The sequence below is a fragment of the Oncorhynchus keta genome, chromosome 28 (genome assembly GCF_023373465.1).
Source record: "Oncorhynchus keta strain PuntledgeMale-10-30-2019 chromosome 28, Oket_V2, whole genome shotgun sequence".
Classification (NCBI taxonomy): Eukaryota; Metazoa; Chordata; class Actinopteri; order Salmoniformes; family Salmonidae; genus Oncorhynchus; species Oncorhynchus keta.
In genome coordinates this window covers 67,144,745-67,167,224 of record NC_068448.1, presented here as the reverse complement: position 1 = coordinate 67,167,224, position 22,480 = coordinate 67,144,745, and the positions used below count along the sequence as shown (strand labels likewise).

At 45.8% G+C, this 22,480-nt stretch overlaps 2 protein-coding genes across 3 annotated transcripts; one reads left to right on the top strand and one right to left on the bottom strand.

The window, feature by feature from the left end:
• Positions 1–220: 220 nt before the first annotated feature.
• On the bottom strand, positions 221–17,402 carry cdk8 (cyclin-dependent kinase 8). 2 transcript variants are annotated; one of them, XM_035758449.2, is made up of 13 exons: positions 17,253–17,402; positions 9,750–9,825; positions 9,569–9,679; positions 7,922–8,062; positions 6,822–6,879; positions 6,549–6,680; positions 5,993–6,136; positions 5,026–5,095; positions 4,401–4,473; positions 4,189–4,286; positions 1,799–1,886; positions 1,495–1,647; positions 221–1,302 (listed from the first exon to the last, which is right to left on the bottom strand). In XM_035758449.2, exons 1-13 carry the CDS (start codon positions 17,279–17,281, stop codon positions 1,177–1,179), a joined length of 1,299 nt encoding a protein of 432 aa, XP_035614342.1. In that variant the 5' UTR covers positions 17,282–17,402; the 3' UTR covers positions 221–1,176. The 2 variants fall into 2 exon arrangements, with proteins under 2 accessions (XP_035614342.1, XP_035614341.1); XM_035758448.2 differs by lacking the exon at positions 17,253–17,402 and adding an exon at positions 15,064–15,535.
• rnf6 (ring finger protein (C3H2C3 type) 6) lies at positions 17,280–22,281 on the top strand. The gene is made up of 3 exons (XM_035758447.2): positions 17,280–17,427; positions 18,004–18,156; positions 18,389–22,281. The coding sequence occupies exons 1-3, from the start codon at positions 17,280–17,282 to the stop codon at positions 20,260–20,262; spliced, it is 2,175 nt and encodes a 724-aa protein (XP_035614340.1). The 3' UTR covers positions 20,263–22,281.
• Positions 22,282–22,480: the final 199 nt, after the last annotated feature.

Sequence of the window (22,480 nt, the reverse complement as noted above, 5' to 3'; positions counted from 1 at the left end):
GAGTGAGAGTGTGAATGTGAGAAAATAAAACAGAGATAGAGAGGGCAGTAAACGAGGGCAGTGAACGAGTAAAGACAGACCTCGGAGAGAAAAAGTAGGATGGACTGGGATTGTTCCATTATTGAAGACACGGTTCTATTCCTGGAAGAGAACATACGTTTTTTTTTTTCATTTTCCAGGTTAACACAGAGACAAAGAAGAGAAACCCCCAACTCCAATGTTAACATTTCCACTTTTTATTGACAGGATACTTGCTTCATGTAAAATATTTAAATACAATACATGTTCCATATGCCGTCCTCCACACGATTGGTTGGTTTTGTAATTATGAAGTTCAAAGGTTTTGCCCACAGCGATAAAAACAGCTGCTCTCAGGCCAACGGAAGCTGCTTCGCCACTTGCTTTTTTTATACAGTCAGTGAAAACCAAGGAAAACAGATTCAATTATAAACTACTAATATCAAGTATTTTTTCTTTTGTCGTTTTTTTTCCTTTGTTTTTGTCTCAATTACGCCCCCAACAAGAGCTGTGGATGGGGCCCCTTAAACTCCCAGCATACTCCTGTCAGCAGCTCAGTTCGGTCCCCAGCAAAGACGCCCTCGGAAGGGAGGACAGACAGAGAAGAAGAAAGACCGACAGGAGGACAGAGACAGGAGGACAGAGGGGCATGTACTCTGTCGATGCTGGCAGTCACATAGCAGCTTTAGTCTGATCGAAGCTTCAACAGGAAGAGGGGATCTGGCTGGAAAGGGGGAGAGCTTTGGTGGAGGTGGTGAGAAGGAAAGGAGGGAGTGGGTAACACTCTGGGTGGCCTTTACTGCAAAAGAAGCCATCTTTTGTTTGCTTGTCATGTTGTGGCTTTTGTTAAGTACCAGTTCTGAAGGTTAACTTTATAATGTTCATAGACACAGCGACGAAGAGCGTAAGGAACAAGGGAAGAACCAACTGACAGCATCCGTTCTTCTCCATCTAGTTTTGTGGTTTAGTCTCCATGTGTTGCTCATGGTTGAAGTTGTAATTTTCAGGATGGGCTCATTGTATTTCATACTGGGCCAACGGACTACTGCAGTGAGGGTGGACCGGTGGGTTACATGTGGGGGGAGGGTATTGCCATGGACACACCCACCTCCCTCAGTACATTCTCCCTAGTGGGCCAGGCGAGGGCTGGGTCAGGGGTCAGTAGCGGTGGGTCTGATGTGAGTACTGCGGGGGCTGCTGGGAGGTAGAGGAGTATCCAATGCTGTTTTGGGGCAGTGATGTGCTTGGTCCGGGGTTCTGGTAGGCAGCATGTGGATTGGAGCGCTGAGAGAGAGATAAGATACCGAATTGTAAATAGTCTGATTAGTTATGATTTGGTGGGATAGCATGATTTTGCTGAGTATATAGTATTGCTATGCTATATAGTAGCTGCTTTGTATGTATGTATGCATGTATGTATGTATGTATGTATGTATGTATGTATGTATGTATGTATGTATGTGAGACTACCCCTACCTGGTAGTCTGAGGTCATAATGAGGCCACTTGAGGTAGTGACGGGCGGGACCACTCGCACCTTCTTTAGGGGAGGGCCCTGTGCGTGGCTGTTGTCAGGGTTACCAGTATGTCCTGCCCCGTTGGTGTGGTTGTTCCCCTGCTGCTGGTTCTTCTGGAATATTAAAAGACCCCCAAGGCTTCATCAACCACACACTGGAAATACACTCAAAATGCTCTGTTTAAACCTTTACGCTGTTGATAAAAAATACACATATAAATATAACATATATTTTGACCCAAATGTAAAGCTAAGAGGCACACACATTTCTGACTTTCTCTGCCTTATCCTCTGGTTCCTCCTCTGTCAGGAACTCCCTCTTGGGGTATGGGATCTGGCAGCCTGCAAACACACTGACACAAACACACCACATCACTCCAGACATGTAATACATTTGTTATAATGCAATATATGTAGTAAGGGGTTTTGTTGTATTACATGTAGTAATAAGGTTTTAGTTGTTTTAATATATACACTGAACAAAAAAATAAAATTCAACTATTTCAATGATTTTACTGAGTTACAGTTCAAAGTAAATCAGTCGATTGAACATTTTTTATGAATTAGGCCCTAATCTATGGATTTCACATGACTGGGCAGGGACGCTGCCATGGGTGGGCCTGGGAGGGCATAGGTCCACCCACTTGAAGCCAGGCCCAGCCAATCAGAATGAGTTTCTCCACAAAAAGGCCATAATTACAGACAGAAATACTCCTCAGTTCCATCAGCTGTCAGGGTGGCTAGTCTCAGGCAACTACTGACCTGTAGCGCTCACGTCTGTAGCCATGAAGTGCTTTGAAAGGCTGGTCATAGCTCACATCAACAACATTATCCCAGAAATCCTAGACCCACTCAAATATGCATACCACCCAAACAGATCCACAGATGCAGCAATCTCTATTGCACTCAACACTGCCCTTTCCCACCTGGACAAAAGAAACACCTACGTGAGAATGCTGTTCATTGACTACATCTCAGAATTCAACACTAAAGTGCCCTCAAAGCTCATCACTAAGCAAAGGATCCTGGGACTACACACCTCCCTCTGCAACTGGATCCTGGACTTCCTGACGGGCTGCCCCCAGATGGTGAGGGTAGGTAACAACACATCTGCCACGACAGCCTATAGGGAGGTGGTCAGGGATCTGGCCGGGTGATGCTAGAATAACCACCTATCCCTCAACGTAATCAAGACAAAAGGAGATGATTGTGGACTACAGGAAAAGGAGGACCGAGCACGCTCCCATTGTCATCGATGGAGCTGTAGTGGAGCAGGTTGAGAGCTTCAAGTTCCTCGGTGTCCACATCACCAACAAACTAGAATGGTCCAAACACACCAAGACAGTTGTGAAGAGGGCACGACAAAACCTATTCCCCCTCAGGAGACTGAAAAGATTTGGCATGGGTCCTGAGATCCTCAAAAGGTTCTACAGCTGCAACATCGAGAGCATCCTGACTGGTTGCATCACTGCTACCGCACGGCAAGCGGTAACAGAGCACCAAGTCTAAAAGGCTTTTCAACAGCTTTTACCCCCAAGCTATAAGACTCCAGAACAGGAAATCAAATAGCTACCAGGACTATTTACATTGTGCCCACCCCCTCCTTTTACACTGTTGCTACTCTGTTTTATCATCTATGCATCGTCACTTTAACGATACCTACATGTATATTACCTCAATTAGCCTGACTAACCGGTGCCTATATATAGCCTCGTTACTGTTATATTCACTGTTTTATTTATTTACTTTTCTATTGTTCACCTAATACCAATTTTTTACATTAAAATAGCACTGTTGGTTAGGGCTTGTAAGTAAGCATTTCACTGTAAAGTCTACACCTGTTGTATTCGGCGCACACGACAAATAAACTTTGATTTGATACCAAGATTGAACTCTTTGGCCTGAATGCCAAGCGTCACTTCTGGAGGAAACCTGGCACCATTCCTATGGTGAAGCATGGTGGTGGCAGCATCATGCTGTGGAGATGTTTTTCAGCGGCAGGGACTGGGAGACCAGTCAGGATCGAGGGAGAGATGAACAGAGCAAAGTACAGAGAGATCCTTGATGAAAACCTGCTCCAGAGCTCTCAGGACCACAGACTGTCCTGTTGGAAAGAGAACTTTCACAGCAATGATCGTAAGCACACAGCCAAGACAACGCAGGAGTGGGTTCGGGACAAGTCTCTGAATGTCCTTGAGTGGCCCAGCCAGAGCCCGGGCTTAAACCTGATCAAACATCTCTGGAGAGACCTGAAAATAGCTGTACAGCAACGCTCCCCATCCAACCCGACAAAGATTGAGGGGATCTGCAAAGAAGAATGGGAGAAACTCCCCAAATACAGGTGTACCAAGCTTGTAGTGTCATACCCACGAAGACTTGAGGCTGTAATTGCTGCCAAAGGTGCTTCAACAAAGTACTGAGTAAAGGTTCTGAATACTTATGTAAATGTGAAAATGTCTAAAAACCCGTTTTTGCTTTGTCATTATGGGGTATTGCATGTAGATTGATGAGGCAAATTTAAAAATCTATATTTTAGAATAAGGCTGTAATGTAACAAATGTGGAAAAAGGGGTTTGATTACTTTCCCGAATGCACTGTACATGTGTTACAGATGTAATAAATATGTTCTAAAGTTCTATTAGAGTCCTGACTCACTCTGAGGTGGGCAGTGGTTCCTCCAGGAAGTAAGGGTCCTGCATGGCTTGCTCAGATGTGATCCTGCGGATCGGGTCCATAGTCAGTAGCTTCTGGAGCTACACACACAAACGTTAGAGCATGAGTAAAACAGAGGGAACGTTTGACTGAAGAATGCTATGTAACAACAACGTTCAGGCAATGTTAGACTGAGAAAACTCATTTCAACTCACCAAGTGGAATGCTTTGCTGTCTGGTTTGACTTTGTGTTTCTCCATGTATTTTATAAGGCTGCAGTTTGTATACCTGTGATATACGAACATATTTCAGTTTGTATACCTGTGTTATATACGAACATATTTCAGTTTGTATACCTGTGATATATGAACATATTTCAGTTTGTATACCTGTGATATATACGAACATATTTCAGTTTGTATACCTGTGATATACGAACATATTTATATTTCAGTTTATATACAGTTTATATACCTGTGTTATATACGTTTATATACGTTTATATACCTGTTATATACGAACATATTTCAGTTTGTATACCTGTGATATACGAACATATTTCAGTTTATATACCTGTGTTATATACGAACATATTTCAGTTTGTATACCTGTGATATACGAACATATTTCAGTTTATATACCTGTGTTATATACAAACATATTTCAGTTTGTATACCTGTGATATATACGAACATATATTTCAGTTTGTATACCTGTGATATATACGAACAGATTTCAGTTTGTATACCAGACCACCTCATTTCAGTTTGGATTAGAAGACAAATCTATTATTACAATGATACAAATGATCTTGTTCAGAGCTGGCAGAAAGCCACTCACGTGTTCCTCCTGAAGTCTTTCATCAGAGTGGAGTGCTCCGGCATCTTCTTGATGTCTTCCCAGTCCTTCTCTGAGGATTACATCATCAGACTGTGTCAGTGAGTGCTTCTCTGAGGATAACATCTTCAGACTGTCAGTGATGGCTTGTACAGGACAGATTGCTTTGGGCTCATACAAGCCAGGCCAGAATAGAACTGTGCCTCGTCATAGTTTAATTACACTCTTGTTCTTCAGTATTATATATATATATATAATACTGAAGAACAAGAGTGTAATTAAACCATGACGAGGCATATATATATATATATCCCTATTTGCCAGGCAGGTTCATAATACACACGTCAAAAATGACCAAAATCTGTCTTGCCGACCACTTTCTAAAAACGACATGCTGTGTACTAATAGTACTACATACTATTGAGAACGTACTGTTTCAAAAAAACGTATGCAGGGAGCAACAAATATAGGTTGATCCATGCTGAGAAGGCATAATCTAATGCTCAATCATGCTTCTTCCCCGCCATTCGTTCATTTTGGTAGGGCGCATTCCCTATTCTGATTATCAGATGAGTATGAAAAAGACGCAAGTCTGAAAAGACAATTCTCTTCCTCAATAGTGTGCAGCGAATTTTACTTGATGAAAAGACAAAATAAATATAACATCCTGGCATTTAAAGTTGTACACATACTGACGTTATATTTTTGCATACCCCAAAAAGCCTACTATTTAGAACGCAAGTATGGGTATTCAGATGGAAGGTTAATAATTTAACACATACTGTACAAGCGACCATTTCAATGCACATAGGCATGTCCTGATAAGTTATGAGAGTCCCCAGCACTCATGGACAACCCTCTTAATCCAGAGCCAGTTTTTAAGTATTCTCAGCCTCTACATGCTGATTTTGTGGCCTGTGTGTGGTGGATCTAAAGGAGGAGAGGACCTGCCCCAGCCCAGCACTCTCACCAGCGGGGAAGCCCATGACGTTGAAGATGCGGTCCAGCTGGTCGTGGTGGTAGGGATTACTGGTCTTGATGTCCTCTTGGCGACAGTGGAAGATGGGCTCAGACGTCAACAGCTCGGCAAAGATGCAGCCAATTGCCCAAATGTCTGACAGATGCAAAGTGAGGATTAGAGATATCAGGGCTCTACAGTGCTACCATTTTGGATTCATATGACCCTAAATATTTTTAGTTTGGCCACCAGTGCCTAGGGGAAAATAATTATATTTAGTAATTGCTGGCAAATCATCAATACATCAAATATTTCTCAATCTGCGCCTAAATTTCTTTGTGCTCCTACATTTTTCAATTTAGGAGCACATGTGCTCTTTGTAAAATATGACCGTGTGACAGAGCCCTGGATATCACAGTGTGTTCTAAACCACGCACACACACACACTTGAACATGCTCGCACAAATATGCACACACACACACAACAGTAATTATCCTAGGATGGTGGAAGAATAGCTAAAAGTTCAGCTCTTGGTACACAACCCACCCACCCCGTGGCCGTTCTCACCGATGGCTTTGGTGTAGTGCCTGGCACCTAGCAGTAGCTCTGGTGCCCTGTACCAGAAGGTGACCACCACAGGGTCCAGATCTGCTAAAGGCTTCAGTGGTGAGTTAAAGAGGCGGGCAAAGCCCATGTCCGCTGTACAGCAACACACAAGAAATAATCCACATAATAATATGATAATGTAGTATAACGCTCAAATAGTGTGTAATGACCAGTGAATAAACTATATAGACAAAGCATTATGCTAAAAAAAAAAAAAAAAAAACTCTATCGTACCGATCTTTACTCGACCCCTCTCCGGCCCCTCCCCCATCACCAGGATGTTTGCAGGTTTCTGTGGAAAAACAGATTAACAGTTAATATCACCCAAATATTTACTTCCATTATCCTAATACCCACACAGATACACAAATGAGAGGAATTAAGATTAGTTTGGCCGCGTTATGCTGAATAACATGAATGGTTCAGGTAGTGTCAATGCTACCCTCTGGTGGCGTAACAATGAAACTCACATCTCAGAGAGAAGCAGGCCAGGCACCTCCATTTCCTCCACCAGGTCAACTATACAGTGCTCAGCCACTGTTCCATTTCCTGCATCCCTCCATTTCCCCCCTTTGCTCCCCTATTCTCCCTTCCTCCCCCCACTTTCATCAGGTTAGTGGATGCCCACTCTCCCCCCACTGCCCCTTCTTCCGCACTCCCCCGCTCTCTCATACAAAGGCCCTTCTCATTTGGGCAAAAGTCTGTCCTCCGTCCGCTCTCCTCCGTGACCCGGAAACTGTGGTCGAGGAGTGTCAATTAGTTAGGTGAATGGAGGAGTGTCCTCTCCTCTTCGATAGCCTCCTTTCATCAACGATAGTCATGTGTATCCAACCATTCATTCACAGAAGAGTTTTTATATTTGACCCCCCCCTTTGAAGCAGTTGTTGCTTGCGAGGAGAAGAGCAGGCAAACATTTAAAATGTATATGCTACTTATCCTTTTATCTATAAAAATGTCTTGCAGAACAGCCTACATTTATTTGATCACTTTACATTTATTTTGGGATTCCACACCTGTAAAGGTAATTTGCCTGATGACGCACAAATGGAGAGGAGAATCTAATTTAATACAAGCACATTTTCGTTCACGTTCCCTCTGCTCGCCACCTGTCAATTACCTTTGACATTTTTCAAAAGGAGGCGAGAGACGGAGGAGAGAGGACGCAGGAGTTGAGCAAATCCAATTGAGAAAAGGCCCAGGTCTCTGTGTAGGACCCAGTTGGCATGCAGGAAAAGGATGCACTCGCCTTCCTTCCCTCTCCCCTGTCCCTCACCAGGTCTCTCCCCTGTCCCTCACCAGGTCTCTCCCCTGTCCCTCACCACCCTTTCCCTCACCAGGTCTCTGTGTAGGACCCAGTTGGCGTGTAAGTAATGGATGCCGTCCAGGATCTGGTAGAGCAGGGACTTGACCATCCCCCTGGGCAGTTGCAGGGGCTTCTTATTAGCCTTGGACGCCCTGTGGAACTTTATGATGTGCTGTGGAGAGAGGGAGCATCATTATTGTGGTTTGTCAATGTCTGCGTCAATGGATTTAAACAAGTGTGAAGGTAAAATATTCAAATGTTTATAAAACAAAGTGTGTAAATGTAAAAACAAATGTGTGTGTGTGTGTGTGTGTGTGTGTGTGTGTGTGTGTGTGTGTGTATGGATGTATCAGATACAAAATCTGTGAGTGTTCATGCAAATCATTCGGTTACTTTTAGATTACTTTCCCCTTAGAGGCATTAGAAGGAGACAAAAATGAATATTGCCAACTGAACGACATCTATTGCAGGATAAAACAATGTTAAGAGATTACATAGCTGGCCATAAATGGACGTTGCATTTTACTTTATAGGTTGGTTATGGAGGCTTCTTCTAACCCATTGCCTTCTACTACAGGTTATATGATTAGGCTTAATCTTTACATAAACATTTTTTAAGGGTCCGATTTCCAGTCATTCCAAATAATGTAATAAACCTTGATCTTCAACATTAAGACTTATAATTATAGATTATCCAAATTGTTTTACCTGAGCATAACCCCAAAACTAACAACTTATTAGCTTTGTTGTCATGGAGGACTGGTTGGGCTCATTGCTTCGAGCTGAAAAAAATGCTGCTCTCATTAAAATGCTGATATCTATATAATTTGCAGATGTTTAAGTCTATCAAAAGTGTGTGCATTAGAACATGTGTCCGTTAGGCCTGTTTTTTTTTTATCAGCAAAAATTAGATTGAGCAATAAAAGCCCCACTCGTGGTCTTCTTAAAGTAAACTGGTTTTTGACAGTATGGAGCACAACACCACAGAGTAGTTTAGAAGGGAGGAACTCCCTCTAACTTTTTTCCCCATAAGCATTAAGCAGCTGTTGCATATTTTCACTGGCTGTTCACTGGTTGCAAAAACAGATTGATAGACAGCTTATTCTTCAATTCAACCATTATTGGGTAAAATAATATACATATACATTTGTGAACAGCCATCCACAACAACCACAATACATGAGGCGCAAATAGCTAAATGAGAGAGCAGCAGTGTGATTCACATCATTGCTCTATGTAAATATCAACACTAATGATATCTGTGTGGCCCTTACCGCCAAGCTTTTATTCAAGTTGGATAATCTTTGGATGTCGACAGCAGTCGTACCACTGGAAGACATAGCTTGGAATGTGGGCCTACAAAAGCCTATTCCTGCTCTTTTCCCACAATTCATCAAGTGCATTTGGTGTGTCATCAGTGGTCTCTGACTTGTGGTCAGACTCACTCAGGCAGGACCTTAAATTTGACAATTTTTTCAATGATGATTTAAATGCCATTGAGAAAACCGAAAGGTGTCAAAAAATGTTTTTTACGCAAACATTTTAAAAGTAATCCTAGAATTAATAATTTCATTTTTCAAAAGTATTTAATCTGATTACTATAGTTTTGCTGGTAACGTTACAGTTTACAATTGGTTTTTAATCAGTTCGTCCCCAAACCTGTGTGTGTGTGTATTACCCAGAGATCATGCTCAGCATAGTCGAAGAGCAGCCAGACTTTGCGGTCTGCGTGTGACAGGAACACCTTCTGCAGTGAGATCACATTAGGATGCTTCAGCTCCCGCAGTAACTAGAAGAAGAAACATTCATTCACACAGACATTATGGGATGTCTACTCTTGAACTAAAAAACACACTTACTGCAATCTCTCTGCAGGCCGACATGGAGATGCCAGTGCCTTCAATCTGCTTGAGGGCGTAGTCCTTATCATCCTTCCTGAAGACAGAAAAATATACAGCATCAACCAAAGTTCACTACAGTTCCCATGGGGCCTTGCTACACTGAGACACGGAGGTCAGCTGGCAGTTGGTGGTACATGAGTGGCTGAGAGGGCAAAATGCTTACATTTCCTCCAGATTTATGTCATATAATCAAGCTCACCCCCATACAGTAGAGGGGAAACAGACTGTGGCAGCTGGCAAGGGACACACAAAGTTAGGTTAGCCCCTCACTAGTACAAACCCCACCCCTCCATCCGGCCCAAATCATCTCATAAACTGCTCTTTGTGCCTCCTCGGGCCATGTTTCAACTCCAGTAGAACAAATGAGGGCATGAGAGGCTCGTAAACAGCAATCTCCTACAATAAACACAAACATCTTTGCACACTTAGGGCTGGTTAAAACACAGTTACAGCCACCAGTCATGTTTTAGACCTGCTGCTTGGTGGGTCTGATTTGTGTCCTGAGGGTCCAGTTACAGTAAAGGATCTGGGATGGATTAAACAAAACATGGATGATCTGGACTCCACTTGATGAGTTTGGACTGGATTGGATGGGGTTGGTCTAGGATGGGGCCAAGAGGACTAGACTAGACCACCAGACTAGGATGGGGCCAGGAGGACTGGACTAGACCACCAGGCTAGGATGGGGCCAGGAGGACTGGACCAGACCACCAGACTAGGATGGGGCCAGGAGGACTAGACTAGACCACCAGACTAGGATGGGGCCAGGAGGACTGGACTAGACCACCAGGCTAGGATGGGGCCAGGAGGACTGGACCAGACCACCAGTCTAGGATGGGGCCAAGAGGACTAGACTAGACCACCAGACTAGGATGGGGCCAGGAGGACTGGACTAGACCACCAGGCTAGGATGGGGCCAGGAGGACTGGACCAGACCACCAGTCTAGGATGGGGCCAAGAGGACTAGACTAGACCACCAGACTAGGATGGGGCCAGGAGGACTGGACTAGACCACCAGGCTAGGATGGGGCCAGGAGGACTGGACCAGACCACCAGACTAGGATGGGGCCAGGAGGACTAGACTAGACCACCAGACTAGGATGGGGCCAGGAGGACTGGACTAGACCACCAGGCTAGGATGGGGCCAGGAGGACTGGACCAGACCACCAGTCTAGGATGGGGCCAAGAGGACTAGACTAGACCACCAGACTAGGATGGGGCCAGGAGGACTGGACTAGACCACCAGGCTAGGATGGGGCCAGGAGGACTGGACCAGACCACCAGTCTAGGATGGGGCCAAGAGGACTAGACTAGACCACCAGACTAGGATGGGGCCAGGAGGACTGGACTAGACCACCAGGCTAGGATGGGGCCAGGAGGACTGGACCAGACCACCAGACTAGGATGGGGCCAGGAGGACTGGACCAGATTAAGATGGGGCCAGGAGGACTAGACCAGACCACCAGACTAGGATGGGGCCAGGAGGACTGGACCAGATTAAGATGGGGCCAGGAGGACTAGACCAGACCACCAGACTAGGATGGGGCCAGGAGGACTGGACTAGACCACCAGGCTAGGATGGGGTCAGGAGGACTGGACTAGACCACCAGTCTAGGATGGGGCGAGGAGGACTGGACTAGACCACCAGACTAGGATGGGGCCAGGAGGACTGGACTAGACATCCAGACTAGGGTGGGGCCAGGAGGACTGGACTAGACATCCAGACTAGGGTGGGGCCAGGAGGACTGGACTAGACATCCAGACTAGGGTGGGGCCAGGAGGACTGGACTAGACATCCAGACTAGGGTGGAGCCGGGGGACTGGACCAGGCTAGGATGGGGCCAGGAGGACTGGACCAGGCTAGGATGGGGCCAGGAGGACTGGACCAGGCTAGGATGAGATAATAGCATAGCATGGATGCACGATTTCAGAATAGGACGATATTAGCTAAAAATGCAGGCGTCGGCCTGCGGTCTAGTTTAGTTTAGCTGATGTGCAAAACCGATGTCAAAGCTGACGTGCATACGTATAACATAGGTAGATGACGTGCATACGTATAACATAGGTAGATGACGTGCATACGTATAACATAGGTAGATGACGTGCATACGTATAACATAGGTAGATGACGTGCATACGTATAACATAGGTAGATGACGTGCATACGTATAACATAGGTAGATGACGTGCATACGTATAACATAGGTAGATGACGTGCATACGTATAACATAGGTAGATGACGTGCATACGTATAACATAGGTAGATGACGTGCATACGTATAACATAGGTAGATGACGTGCATACGTATAACATAGGTAGATGACGTGCATACGTATAACATAGGTAGATGACGTGCATACGTATAACATAGGTAGATGACGTGCATACGTACGACATAGGTAGATGACGTGCATACGTACGACATAGGTAGATGACGTGCATACGTACGACATAGGTAGATGACGTGCATACGTACGACATAGGTAGATGACGTGCATACGTACGACATAGGTAGATGACGTGCATACGTACGACATAGGTAGATGACGTGCATACGTACGACATAGGTAGATGACGTGCATACGTACGACATAGGTAGATGACGTGCATACGTACGACATAGGTAGATGACGTGCATACGTACGACATAGGTAGATGACGTGCATACGTACGACATAGGTAGATGACGTGCATACGTACGACATAGGTAGATGACGTGCATACGTACGACATAGGTAGATGACGTGCATACGTACGACATAGGTAGATGACGTGCATACGTACGACATAGGTAGATGACGTGCATACGTACGACATAGGTAGATGACGTGCATACGTATAACCAGAACCAGCGATGGCAGCCCCATGAGCATGCGGAGTCTGACAGCACAGTGGGTCAACGAGGATTTAGTACTGAGGAAAGTACGAAATTGCATGCTCAAGAATGTGCTGGTTCTCATGCCGCTGCTGCCATTTCAATGGCATTTGAGAACATGAACACACTTAGCACCATTTGAACAACTGACTGGAGAAATAAGCTAACCCTCTGTCATGGCACTGAAACGCCTGCTCAACAAAACTGCAGACAGACCGTGGGGTTAACTTTACAAAAGTACTCAAGACTGTGAACAAGTGATTTGGTGGTATTCTCTCTGAGCCTCTTTACCGTGTCGCCACCATGCTTGATGCTAGGTACAAGGACCGCTACTTCGATGCAGACAAGAAACAAGGTTTACGTGAAATGTTACAGAGACAGCTGGACAAGATGGAAACGGACACAGTGACAGTGCGCACAGAGGAAGAGAGGCCACGAACAGACAGAGCTGAAACTTCACTGCTTGACATGTATGATGAAATCCTGGTTGAGAATGAAACGACTGAACAAATTAACAACGAAACAGCACAGCAAGTAAGTGAAAGAAATAGGTTTGATGATGTTTTACTGGTAATGGGGACATCTGTAAATGCCAACAAAATAACTTTTTGGTCAGTGTGGTATGGTGTGTGTGTAACCTTTATTTAACTAGGCAAGTAAGTTAAGAAAACAAATTCTTATTTACAATGACTACCCCGGCCAACTTTGGGCCAATTGTGTGCTGCCCTATGGGACACTCAATCACGGCCGGATGTGATACAGCCTGGTTTCGAACCAGGGACTCTAGTCCCTGGTTCCTCTCTGACACCTCTTGCACTGAGATGCATGTCCGTGTGTGTTAACTATTTAACTGTTTTTAATTTAATTTAATTTTACCTTTATTTAACCAGGCAAGTCAGTTAAGAACATATTCTTATTTTCAATGATGGCCTGGGAACAGTGGGTTAACTGCCTGTTCAGGGGCAGAACGACAGATTTGTACCTTGTCAGCTCGGGGGTTTGAACTCGCAACCTTCCGGTTACTAGTCCAACGCTCTAACCACTAGGCTACGCTGCCGCCCCAACTGTACTAGAATGCTTAAAAAAAGGACACTAAAATGTAAAATATCAGATATCAGTATCGGCCAAAAATGTCACATCTATACATCCCTACAGCATAGTTTTCTATTCCACACTACATACTAGGGAGAAAAGACATGATTAGTAAAGAGAGTAACATGGCCAATAGAAGGAGCACTTTTATTATCATGTCCATCTCATCTATATGAAGGGGGCCTCTTCACTGTTAATCCATGCAGAATACCTGTATACATTTAATGTCCCTCCTTTCGAGATTTGAAACACTTTCCTTCTATTATTAGAGGGGGTGAGATTCCTCCATACAATGTAAAGCACCTGGTGATAAAACTGCTTTCTGTAAACCCATTATTATGTATTGTGTAGCCAGGCCGATCCAGACACCTCAAACCCGCAAAACCAAACATTCCCTGCGCGCGACTGCACCTGCCCCTGACTTGCTTGGCTGCGTCTGTAATAGGCTATCACACAAAGGCTGGCCTACTTCACTCAGTTTGTTCATATTACTGCGAAAATATTATCTCGAAAAGCAAAAAAATAATACGGCATAATTTGATACAAAATATCCTCGTTATTCTGTTTGGAGCTAGACTTGCTTGATGACTGCAATACCCCACATACAATGTTGTTACAACATCCCCCGCTCTGTTCCGTTTCATCTGCGAGCGCAGGCGTCATTTTAAAACTATACCGGATTTGAAATGCATTATACTAGCATACTAACTACAATACAGCAAGGTTAGCTGGTGGATTTAGCTAACACATTGCACAGCTGTTCGTTACTGAAAGTTGTGGCTGCGTCGCGTGATGCATTGTTCCCTACCTTCTTTGCCTTTTGTGCTGTTGTCTGTGCCCAATAATGTTTGTACCATGTTTTGTGCTGCTACAAAGTTGCTGTCATGTGTTGCTACCATGCTATGTTGTTTTAAGTCTCTCTTATCGTGTTTCATTTTAATTGTATTGTTAATCCCAACCCCCGTATGAGGCCTTTTGGAGGGCAGTTATTGTAAATACGAACTAACTTGTCTGGTTAAATAAAGGTTAAATAAAATAAAGTGCTGGGCCACTGATGTCAGTGCTCGGCCACTGATGTCAGTGCTCAAATCAGCTTTGTCATGGAACTCGAGCCCCTGTTCTCCAAGTGCTATGACGTACTGAGTTTATTCAGTTGGTTCTTTAAAATGTTCCCCGTACTACGAGTTACAAATAGGTGTAACAGAGGGGGCCTTGAAAACAAGAGCAACCAAGACAAACAGAGTTGTTTTATTGAGACTAGTGGACCCGAGGGCCTTCTTACTGGCTCTCATTATCAACTCACCCATCTTTTCTCTTTGCTTTGTATACATGGCCGTAGGTGCCTCTTCCCACTTTGCATCCCTCGTATTCAAACAGGTCCTCGACACGTTCTCTCTCTCCGGTCAGCATCACTTTGAAATCGTAGTCCATTCTCTCTGTTGTTTAGGTCAATTATCTTCTGCTTCCTTTTAAAGCGCCGCTTGGGAGGCAACTTACTTCACAACCCCAGTTAGAATTTGTTGTTGCCGTCCTTCGCGTCGCTCTCTCCTCAGCCCTATTTCCACATTTAACGGCTAGGTTTATGTTTACCAGAGAAGACGCAGGTTTCTTATCAGCGACGAAGGGCCAGGTATGGGCAGTAAAACTAGCTTCCCCGTTCTCTTGTATTATCTTGCTACTGCGTTTCTCCAGCCGGTATCACTCTGGAGAACTGAAAAACCACGCACGGCACTGTCGTAAAATGTCGTTATTGCACAGAAATGGACGAGGCTATATGTTTAGAACACCACGTGGATTTTAACTCTTTGTAACGTGAAGGGGATACAAATTTTACTATTCACACAAAAACATCACGTTTTATGATCAGAACTTTGGTGCTGGCATCTCTGAAGCCAGTTCAAGTGTTTCCTCTACACATGTCATGACAATTATGCCACTCCTTAATCATAATCTGATGTTGGATATCCAAAATTAGATCATTCTGGCGTCTAATAAAGGCATAAAGAGGAGTCAAGATATGCGCAGGGACATTGAAAAACGGGGGGGGGATGTCATTGCTATCTATTCATATATTTACCTTCAGACTGCTTGGAGAAAATGATCAACTGCGTGGTTATGTAAAATACATTTGTGAAAAAGAACCTGTTTCAAATTTAAAACAGTCCTCTTCACAATTAAACACATATGAATAGATTGATTTTAACAACAATTATCTGTTATAATCCGCCCCTTTTAATAATGTAGTCGTGCGGTTTCGTAAGGTAGGAACTAATCTGACACTGCTGGTCTTTGATCGAACAGTGAGAAGTGTAGCACAGTTGGTCCCATCTTGGCTACATTGTAATCAGAGCGGAGAGGGAAGCAAACGCGTCGATATTACAGCTGCTGTGTCAGGTACAAAAATACCTCTACATTTTGTTGTCAACTCCATATTCTCGAGCTAAAAAACTATGTTTAGGTTGAGTATTGTATGCACTCAGTTCGTGTGTTACTCGTTAAAATAATTGTCTTATTTGTTGGCGAAACCTTTCACCAGATAGCTAGCTGTCGACAACTAACAAATGCGTTGCGCATTCAAAATGACAGCTCGCTGCTTTGAAAGGCAATGTGAAACCGGCGTATGGGTGTGAAGATTTTTAGTAGTTGGAGACGCTTATATATTTCTGTTGCAATGGTTAGGCGACGATTTTTTTGTCCTCTACATAGTGAACTTACATGGAGCCCGACTATTCTTTGTCATGTCCCTCCTCCGACGTGGCTGTGTGATCGTTCCTGCGTCGGTGATTGGTAGCTAGTAGGATGACACTAGCGTCAGTTTTTTGTTGGTTCTTTCTCCTGTGTTCTCCAACATGGCATGTTTTGTAGAGGCTGGAATATTTCTCTAAGTGGCATGATTGTTGGCAACTGAATATTCATTGCGGTCTATCGGTGTGCCATCGATGCTGTTGTGTGGAGGTTTCTGAATCTAAGAAGGTTAGCCTGCTAGATGTCGGAACTCAGGTTTGATTTTTGTAGCCGATTTACTAAGTAGTTGATCAGCGACTAGTGCGGGCGGAGTAGAGAACGGTCACATAAAATGAAGTTGATAAAAAACGACTGATTTCAGCACCCAAAGAATAGTCCGCAATTACACAGAGCAATGTCTCAGCCGACCTCTTACTGGCCATGTCTCATCCCACAACAGAATGGATAGTGTTGTTTTGACATGGTTTATGGCCAAAGGTGGGGACACACACGTTTAATAAAGTGAAGGCGTCTGATGTGGTAATGTCACATAATTGCATTGATCGTTAAAAAAAATACTGTTGACCTGAGGTTTTTCCCCAGGGAATTGGATGGTCTGTGAAGTCTCGTTCTCATCCATGTTTTGTCAGTTGTATAGAATCAAAATATCTGTGATCTCAATTTAATGATTGAATGATGGATGTATTACTAAAGCAGTACCCAGGTAAGTTCCAGCCAAGTGTTCCACATTTCTGACACCCCACCTACCGCCCTCTGTGTGCCACAGCGGATTCCATGGTGATGGACCCTCCTAGCGGGCGAGACGAGCGGCGGCGTCAGGCAGAGCGTCTTCGACGGGAGGAGGCGTACTATCACTTCATCAACGAGCTGAGTGAGGAAGAGTACCGCCTTATGAGAGACAGCAACCTGCTGGGCACACCTGGTGAGAGGAACCTAGTACACCTAACTTCACTAGAACCCCTAACGCAGGGTTGCATAGCTCCAGTCCCCCAGGGCAGCAGTGTCTGCTAGTTTTCCTCATTGTTTTTTAAATAATTTGTACCAGGACAACCACAGGATAGGCAACTCCAGTCCTACAGTGTCCTGATTGGTCTCGCACTTTTGCCCCTCCAGCACACCCGACTCTAATAATCAACTAATCATGATCTTCAATTTAAAATTAAATTAGTTTAATCAGCTGTGTTTTCTAGAGATGGAGGAAAGGTGTGACCACTCTGGCCCCTGAGGACTGGAGTTGACCATCCCTGCCTTATCCAATTAGTGGTGCTAATTAATGCCATGGAGAAACAATAACCATAGGACTGCAGCCCTGTCCCAACCCAATAGACTGAAACCTGCTAATGCACCCTAATATAGGCCTACACATGTTGTGTAATAAAACTATCACATTTTATAATGTAATGGCTTCATGTTGGCTACTAAGGGCTGAAAATGAATCTGGACAATCAAGCATATAAGTCCTCCATCTTGACCTAAAAGGGGACATGTTGTTCCCCAGGTGAGGTGACAGCGGAGGAGCTACGGCAGCGCCTGGACGGGGCAAAGGAGCGTGTGTCATCTCAGCCCCGCCCTGAACCACTCCCACAGAACACTGAGGCCGGAGAGGAGGAGGGGAGCAGCGTTGAGGGGGAGGAGAGCGAGGGAGGGGCAGGTAGGAATAAAGAGCTATAGCAGTGGTCGTGGTTCTATGGGCTTATAGGGCTTACTGTGGGAAATTAATGCTAAAGAGTCTGTATAACCTAAACGGACAGATTGTTTTGGGTCTCAAAAGGTTCATGGCCTAATTGCTGCTGTATACTCAGTTCATTTGATTTATTATTGATCAAAGTATTACTAGATAATTACAACTGACTCAGTTCAATAACGAGCTGCTGTCTGTATAGCTACTGCTGAGCCGGGAGCAGAGACGTCTAACGGGGACTCACTGCTGGAGTGGCTGAACACCTTCCGACGCACAGGGAACGCCACGCGCAGTGGCCAGAGCGGCAACCAGACGTGGCGCGCGGTCAGCCGCACCAACCCCAACAGTGGAGAGTTCCGCTTCAGCCTGGAGATCAACATCAACCATGAGCAGCCAGAGCCAGGGGAGCACAGTGATACCCCCGACCCCTCAGAGCTGTCTCCTGTCCCCCCTCCATCCACAGCCTCCTCAGCCTCCATACGCACTGCCCCCTACACCCCTGCACGGCCCTCCCCCTATCCCTTACCTCGAGCCACCCAGGGCAGGAGGGCTCAGATCCGCCGTACACGCAGTAGTACCACCATCCCTCTGACTCCCGCACCCCTCATCACACCCCTGCCCCCCCCTACTGCTCTAAGCGGTACAGAAGCCCTCAACCTCCCACCACCCCCAGTCCCCATCACCCCCCCTATCCTTCAGGATCAAATAAGCCCTCCACAGCTCCAACCCCCAAGCAGAGCTTCCTCCCCAGGGGAGGGGCAGGATGAGGGGGTTCCTACCCTGGACTTCCCCCGTGTACCGCCCCAGTCCCAGGTGGCGTCTGTGGGGCGTGAGCCTCGTAGCAGCAGGACTCGATCTCGTGGCCGGACCCGCAGGGCTGCAGCAGGAGGTGGGACTACCTCCCGGTCGTCTAGGAGACGCAGCCGCTCCCCTCTTCAGAGAAACCCCGCCCTTAACTCGGTTACCTTGCCTCCTAGTGGTGGGAATGGAAATGGTGTCTCTAATAATGGCCACACTGCTGAGCCCGGAAACAGAACTGCTTCTGTCTCCATGGAGACCGGTGAGGCCGTGTCAGAGCCGGCTGTACTAGCAGAGCCTGGCCCAGAGGCAGGTGAGCAGGAGGGAGAGGCACACTCGGCCGGGTCGGGGGGTGCAGGGGGGGTGCGGCGCCACCCCACCATCATGCTGGATCTGCAGGTGCGGCGCATCCGACCGGGAGAGAACCGGGACCGGGACAGCATCGCCAGCCGAACCCGTTCCCGGGCCCGCGCCGCCGAGAACACTGTCACCTTCGAGAGCGACAGCGGGGGCTTCCGGCGCACAATCTCCCGCTCGGAGCGGGCCGGGATCCGGACCTACGTCAGCACCATCCGGATCCCTCTGAGGAGGATCAGCGAGACTGGATTAGGGGAGCCCAGCTCCACCGCCCTGCGCTCCATCCTCAGACAGATCATGACCGGCTTCGGGGAGCTTAGCTCCCTCATGGAGACGGAGGCTGACGCTGAGACCACCGAGGGTACTCCCGGTCACCAGGACCCTGCAGGACCCAATGCTAACACCAACACCACACAGACCTACCATAGCCACAGTAATGAGAGTGGAACTGTGGCGGGAGGCCAGGCAGGAGAGATAGAGACGGAGAGAGAGGGGGGGGGTGATGAGGAGGAAGGAGTGCATGAGAGGTTAGGTGGGAGTGACAACAGTGGAATCCCAATCCCCGACGACGGTCGGCCGATGAGCAGGGACACAAACAACCTGGTAGAGAACGGCACGCTGCCCATCCTGCGGCTGGCCCACTTCTTCCTGCTCAACGACGAGGAGGATGAGGAGCACCCGCGCGGCCTGACCAAAGAGCAGATTGACATACTAGCCACGCGCACCTACGGCCAGGCCAGCCTGGAGGGGGAAGCTGGGCGCGCCTGCAGTGTCTGTATCAACGACTATGCCCAAGGGAACAAGCTGCGCCGCCTGCCCTGTGCCCACGAGTTCCACATCCACTGCATCGACCGCTGGCTCTCTGAGAACAACACCTGCCCCATCTGCAGGCAGCCCATCCTCCCTGCTCACCAGGACTGACCCTGCCCTGACCCCTTGAATCCCCTGACCCCAGAATACCACCGGCTCCACCTCGCCCCCTGCTGGCCGAACTGAGCATGCCCGAGCAGAGAGGACTGCATGTACATAGCGCTTTAATGTTTTCATTTACCATTGAAATATTCATTGTGTTCACTCTGAAATGATAGAACCCAAAGGGGTGGGGGGTGGCTAATGCAGAGAATTAAAGTGTTATTTTTTTAGACTTATTTTCAGTACCTTTGTTTTTTGTTTTTTAAATGTATTTTCTTGTCTTGTTTCTCTTCGGCCTCTGTCACGATGCTTCTGAGGTCCACATTTACAGATAGCACTTAGCTTAAAGAGCTACTATAGTTAGCCGCTGCTGATCAGTCTCAAACTCTTTCACCTGATACGCTGTGATGTCACAAATGGACTACAGCAATCAGTCAGTTGCTTCTGTAGATTTGATTTGGTTGACGATGTGTAAATATGTCACCACCGCCGCCTGTGTTTTGGGGTTGGGAAGAGTCATCCTCGTTGCATTTTAAGCAGAAAACATTAAGTTCGAGCTAATATTGGAATCCTTCAATTTAAAGCTCCAACAACCCTTTTTAAAGTGTCCTATCATGTGTATGTGTTTGGACAAAGGCTATTGTGGTTCTATTTGACCTTTTTAATTACATTTTACTTGGCCAGTGGTCCCTAGGATGTTGTTGTCTGCCTACCTGTTCCAGCTCTTTATACCTAGCCATCGAACCCCATAGATCCACGGTGGATGTCCAATAGTTCTTCAAATTAGTTTCTGCCTTTGACACTATTAGTAACACAAGTCAGAAAGAAACATCTAAAGCAAATAAGTGTGTGAGGTAATTTAGCAGCAAGCACTTGCAGTTGGACTCGTCTGTTCAGGCAAATAACATTAATAACATGAAGGAAGAACGGAAGGACCGTTTTGCGTTGTTAAATGTTTAAACTTTATAGTGCTGTTCTCTTGTTTACTCCTGGGCATTGATGAATAATTCATCTGTTGGGAGATGGAGAGTATCTGTTCTGTAGTACGCTCTACCCCCCCCTATCCCCAGACTCCTAAACTCCTCAATCATCATCCCCCACTCCTCTAACGCACATCAAACTCATTCCACAGAGGGCAGGGTGTCTGTGGGTTTTCGCTCCACCATTGTACTTGATTGATGAATTATGGTCATTAATTGGTAAGGAACTCCCCTCACCCTTGTTGTCTAGGTCTGTCTAATTGAAAGGAAAACCAAAAACCTGCAGACACTCGGCCCTCCATGGAATGAGTTTAACACCCCTGCTCTAATGTCTGTGTTTAAAGCCTCTGCTTTGGGAGAACCTGCCTGTCATGGCCTGATTTCTATCACCTAAGTAATAGTTTCATGTTCACAAACCTGAAAGGAATGACTAGGTGAAAGCAAAATGGTGGAGCCTCCACTCAATCCATTTTCTACATCTCCAATCCTTTCAGATCAGTGTCTTCCTCCATTAGCCTGGCTTAGATCTCAATTGGCTTTCCCTGCAGGCTGTATCACCCTGTTACCACCAGAGGCAGTGTTCCCAACTACAGTATGACATGGTGAGGACTGGAGACCAGTGGTATTGGTGTCCATGTAGGGCAGGGGGGTTTAATGTCATTTTCATACTAACTTTGTTCCAAGCAGACTCATTAGACAGGGATGTGATACAGAAAACAATGCTCTTTCTGTACTGAAGTGTGTGTGTGTTAGCGCTGAAGGAAGTGATAAAACAGAATGTCTAATATGGCTCTGGAGAAGCATCAGTCAGTCGCCTGAATGTCCATCTAAGAAAGAGAGGGTCTGTGGCCACCGAAATTCAGAAATGAATATTTATTCTGTTCCTATTTAATGAGAAACAAACTTTGAAATATTGAATGTGTTATGTGATGAGATTTTAAAAAACAGTTAAGATTAATATGTATTCTGTTACTATGTAATATAAATAAACAAGGGGTTTCTTCTGCTCCTTAACAAGGGAATTAAATACAGCTTTGTTATGCCTGGAGTTAATTTGTGAGCTCTTTATTTGCTTCCCACTGGGGACTTTGTTCCTCCCACGGGACCACTGTCTTTTCCCACATCTCCAATGACTCCCAGTGGTGTGAACAACTACCTCCTATCATATCATGACAAGTCTGTTTTTACTTTAATTTGATTTAAATGGCTCTTTCGCTCAGTAGGCTAGAAGTTACTCAGGCCTATGC

Excerpts from the sequence above, each read along its gene's own strand:
- cdk8 (XM_035758448.2), bottom strand. The coding sequence starts at position 15,191 with ATGGACTACGATTTCAAAGTGATGCTGACCGGAGAGAGAGAACGTGTC. Across the intron at positions 6,681-6,821 it reads GAGGGGTCGAGTAAAGATCG|CGGACATGGGCTTTGCCCGC; the intron begins GTACGATAGAGT and ends GTTGCTGTACAG. Across the intron at positions 6,137-6,548 it reads GCACTACACCAAAGCCATCG|ACATTTGGGCAATTGGCTGC; the intron begins GTGAGAACGGCC and ends TGCATCTGTCAG.
- rnf6 (XM_035758447.2), top strand. The coding sequence starts at position 17,280 with ATGGTGATGGACCCTCCTAGCGGGCGAGACGAGCGGCGGCGTCAGGCA. Across the intron at positions 17,428-18,003 it reads CAACCTGCTGGGCACACCTG|GTGAGGTGACAGCGGAGGAG; the intron begins GTGAGAGGAACC and ends GTTGTTCCCCAG. Across the intron at positions 18,157-18,388 it reads GGAGAGCGAGGGAGGGGCAG|CTACTGCTGAGCCGGGAGCA; the intron begins GTAGGAATAAAG and ends CTGTCTGTATAG.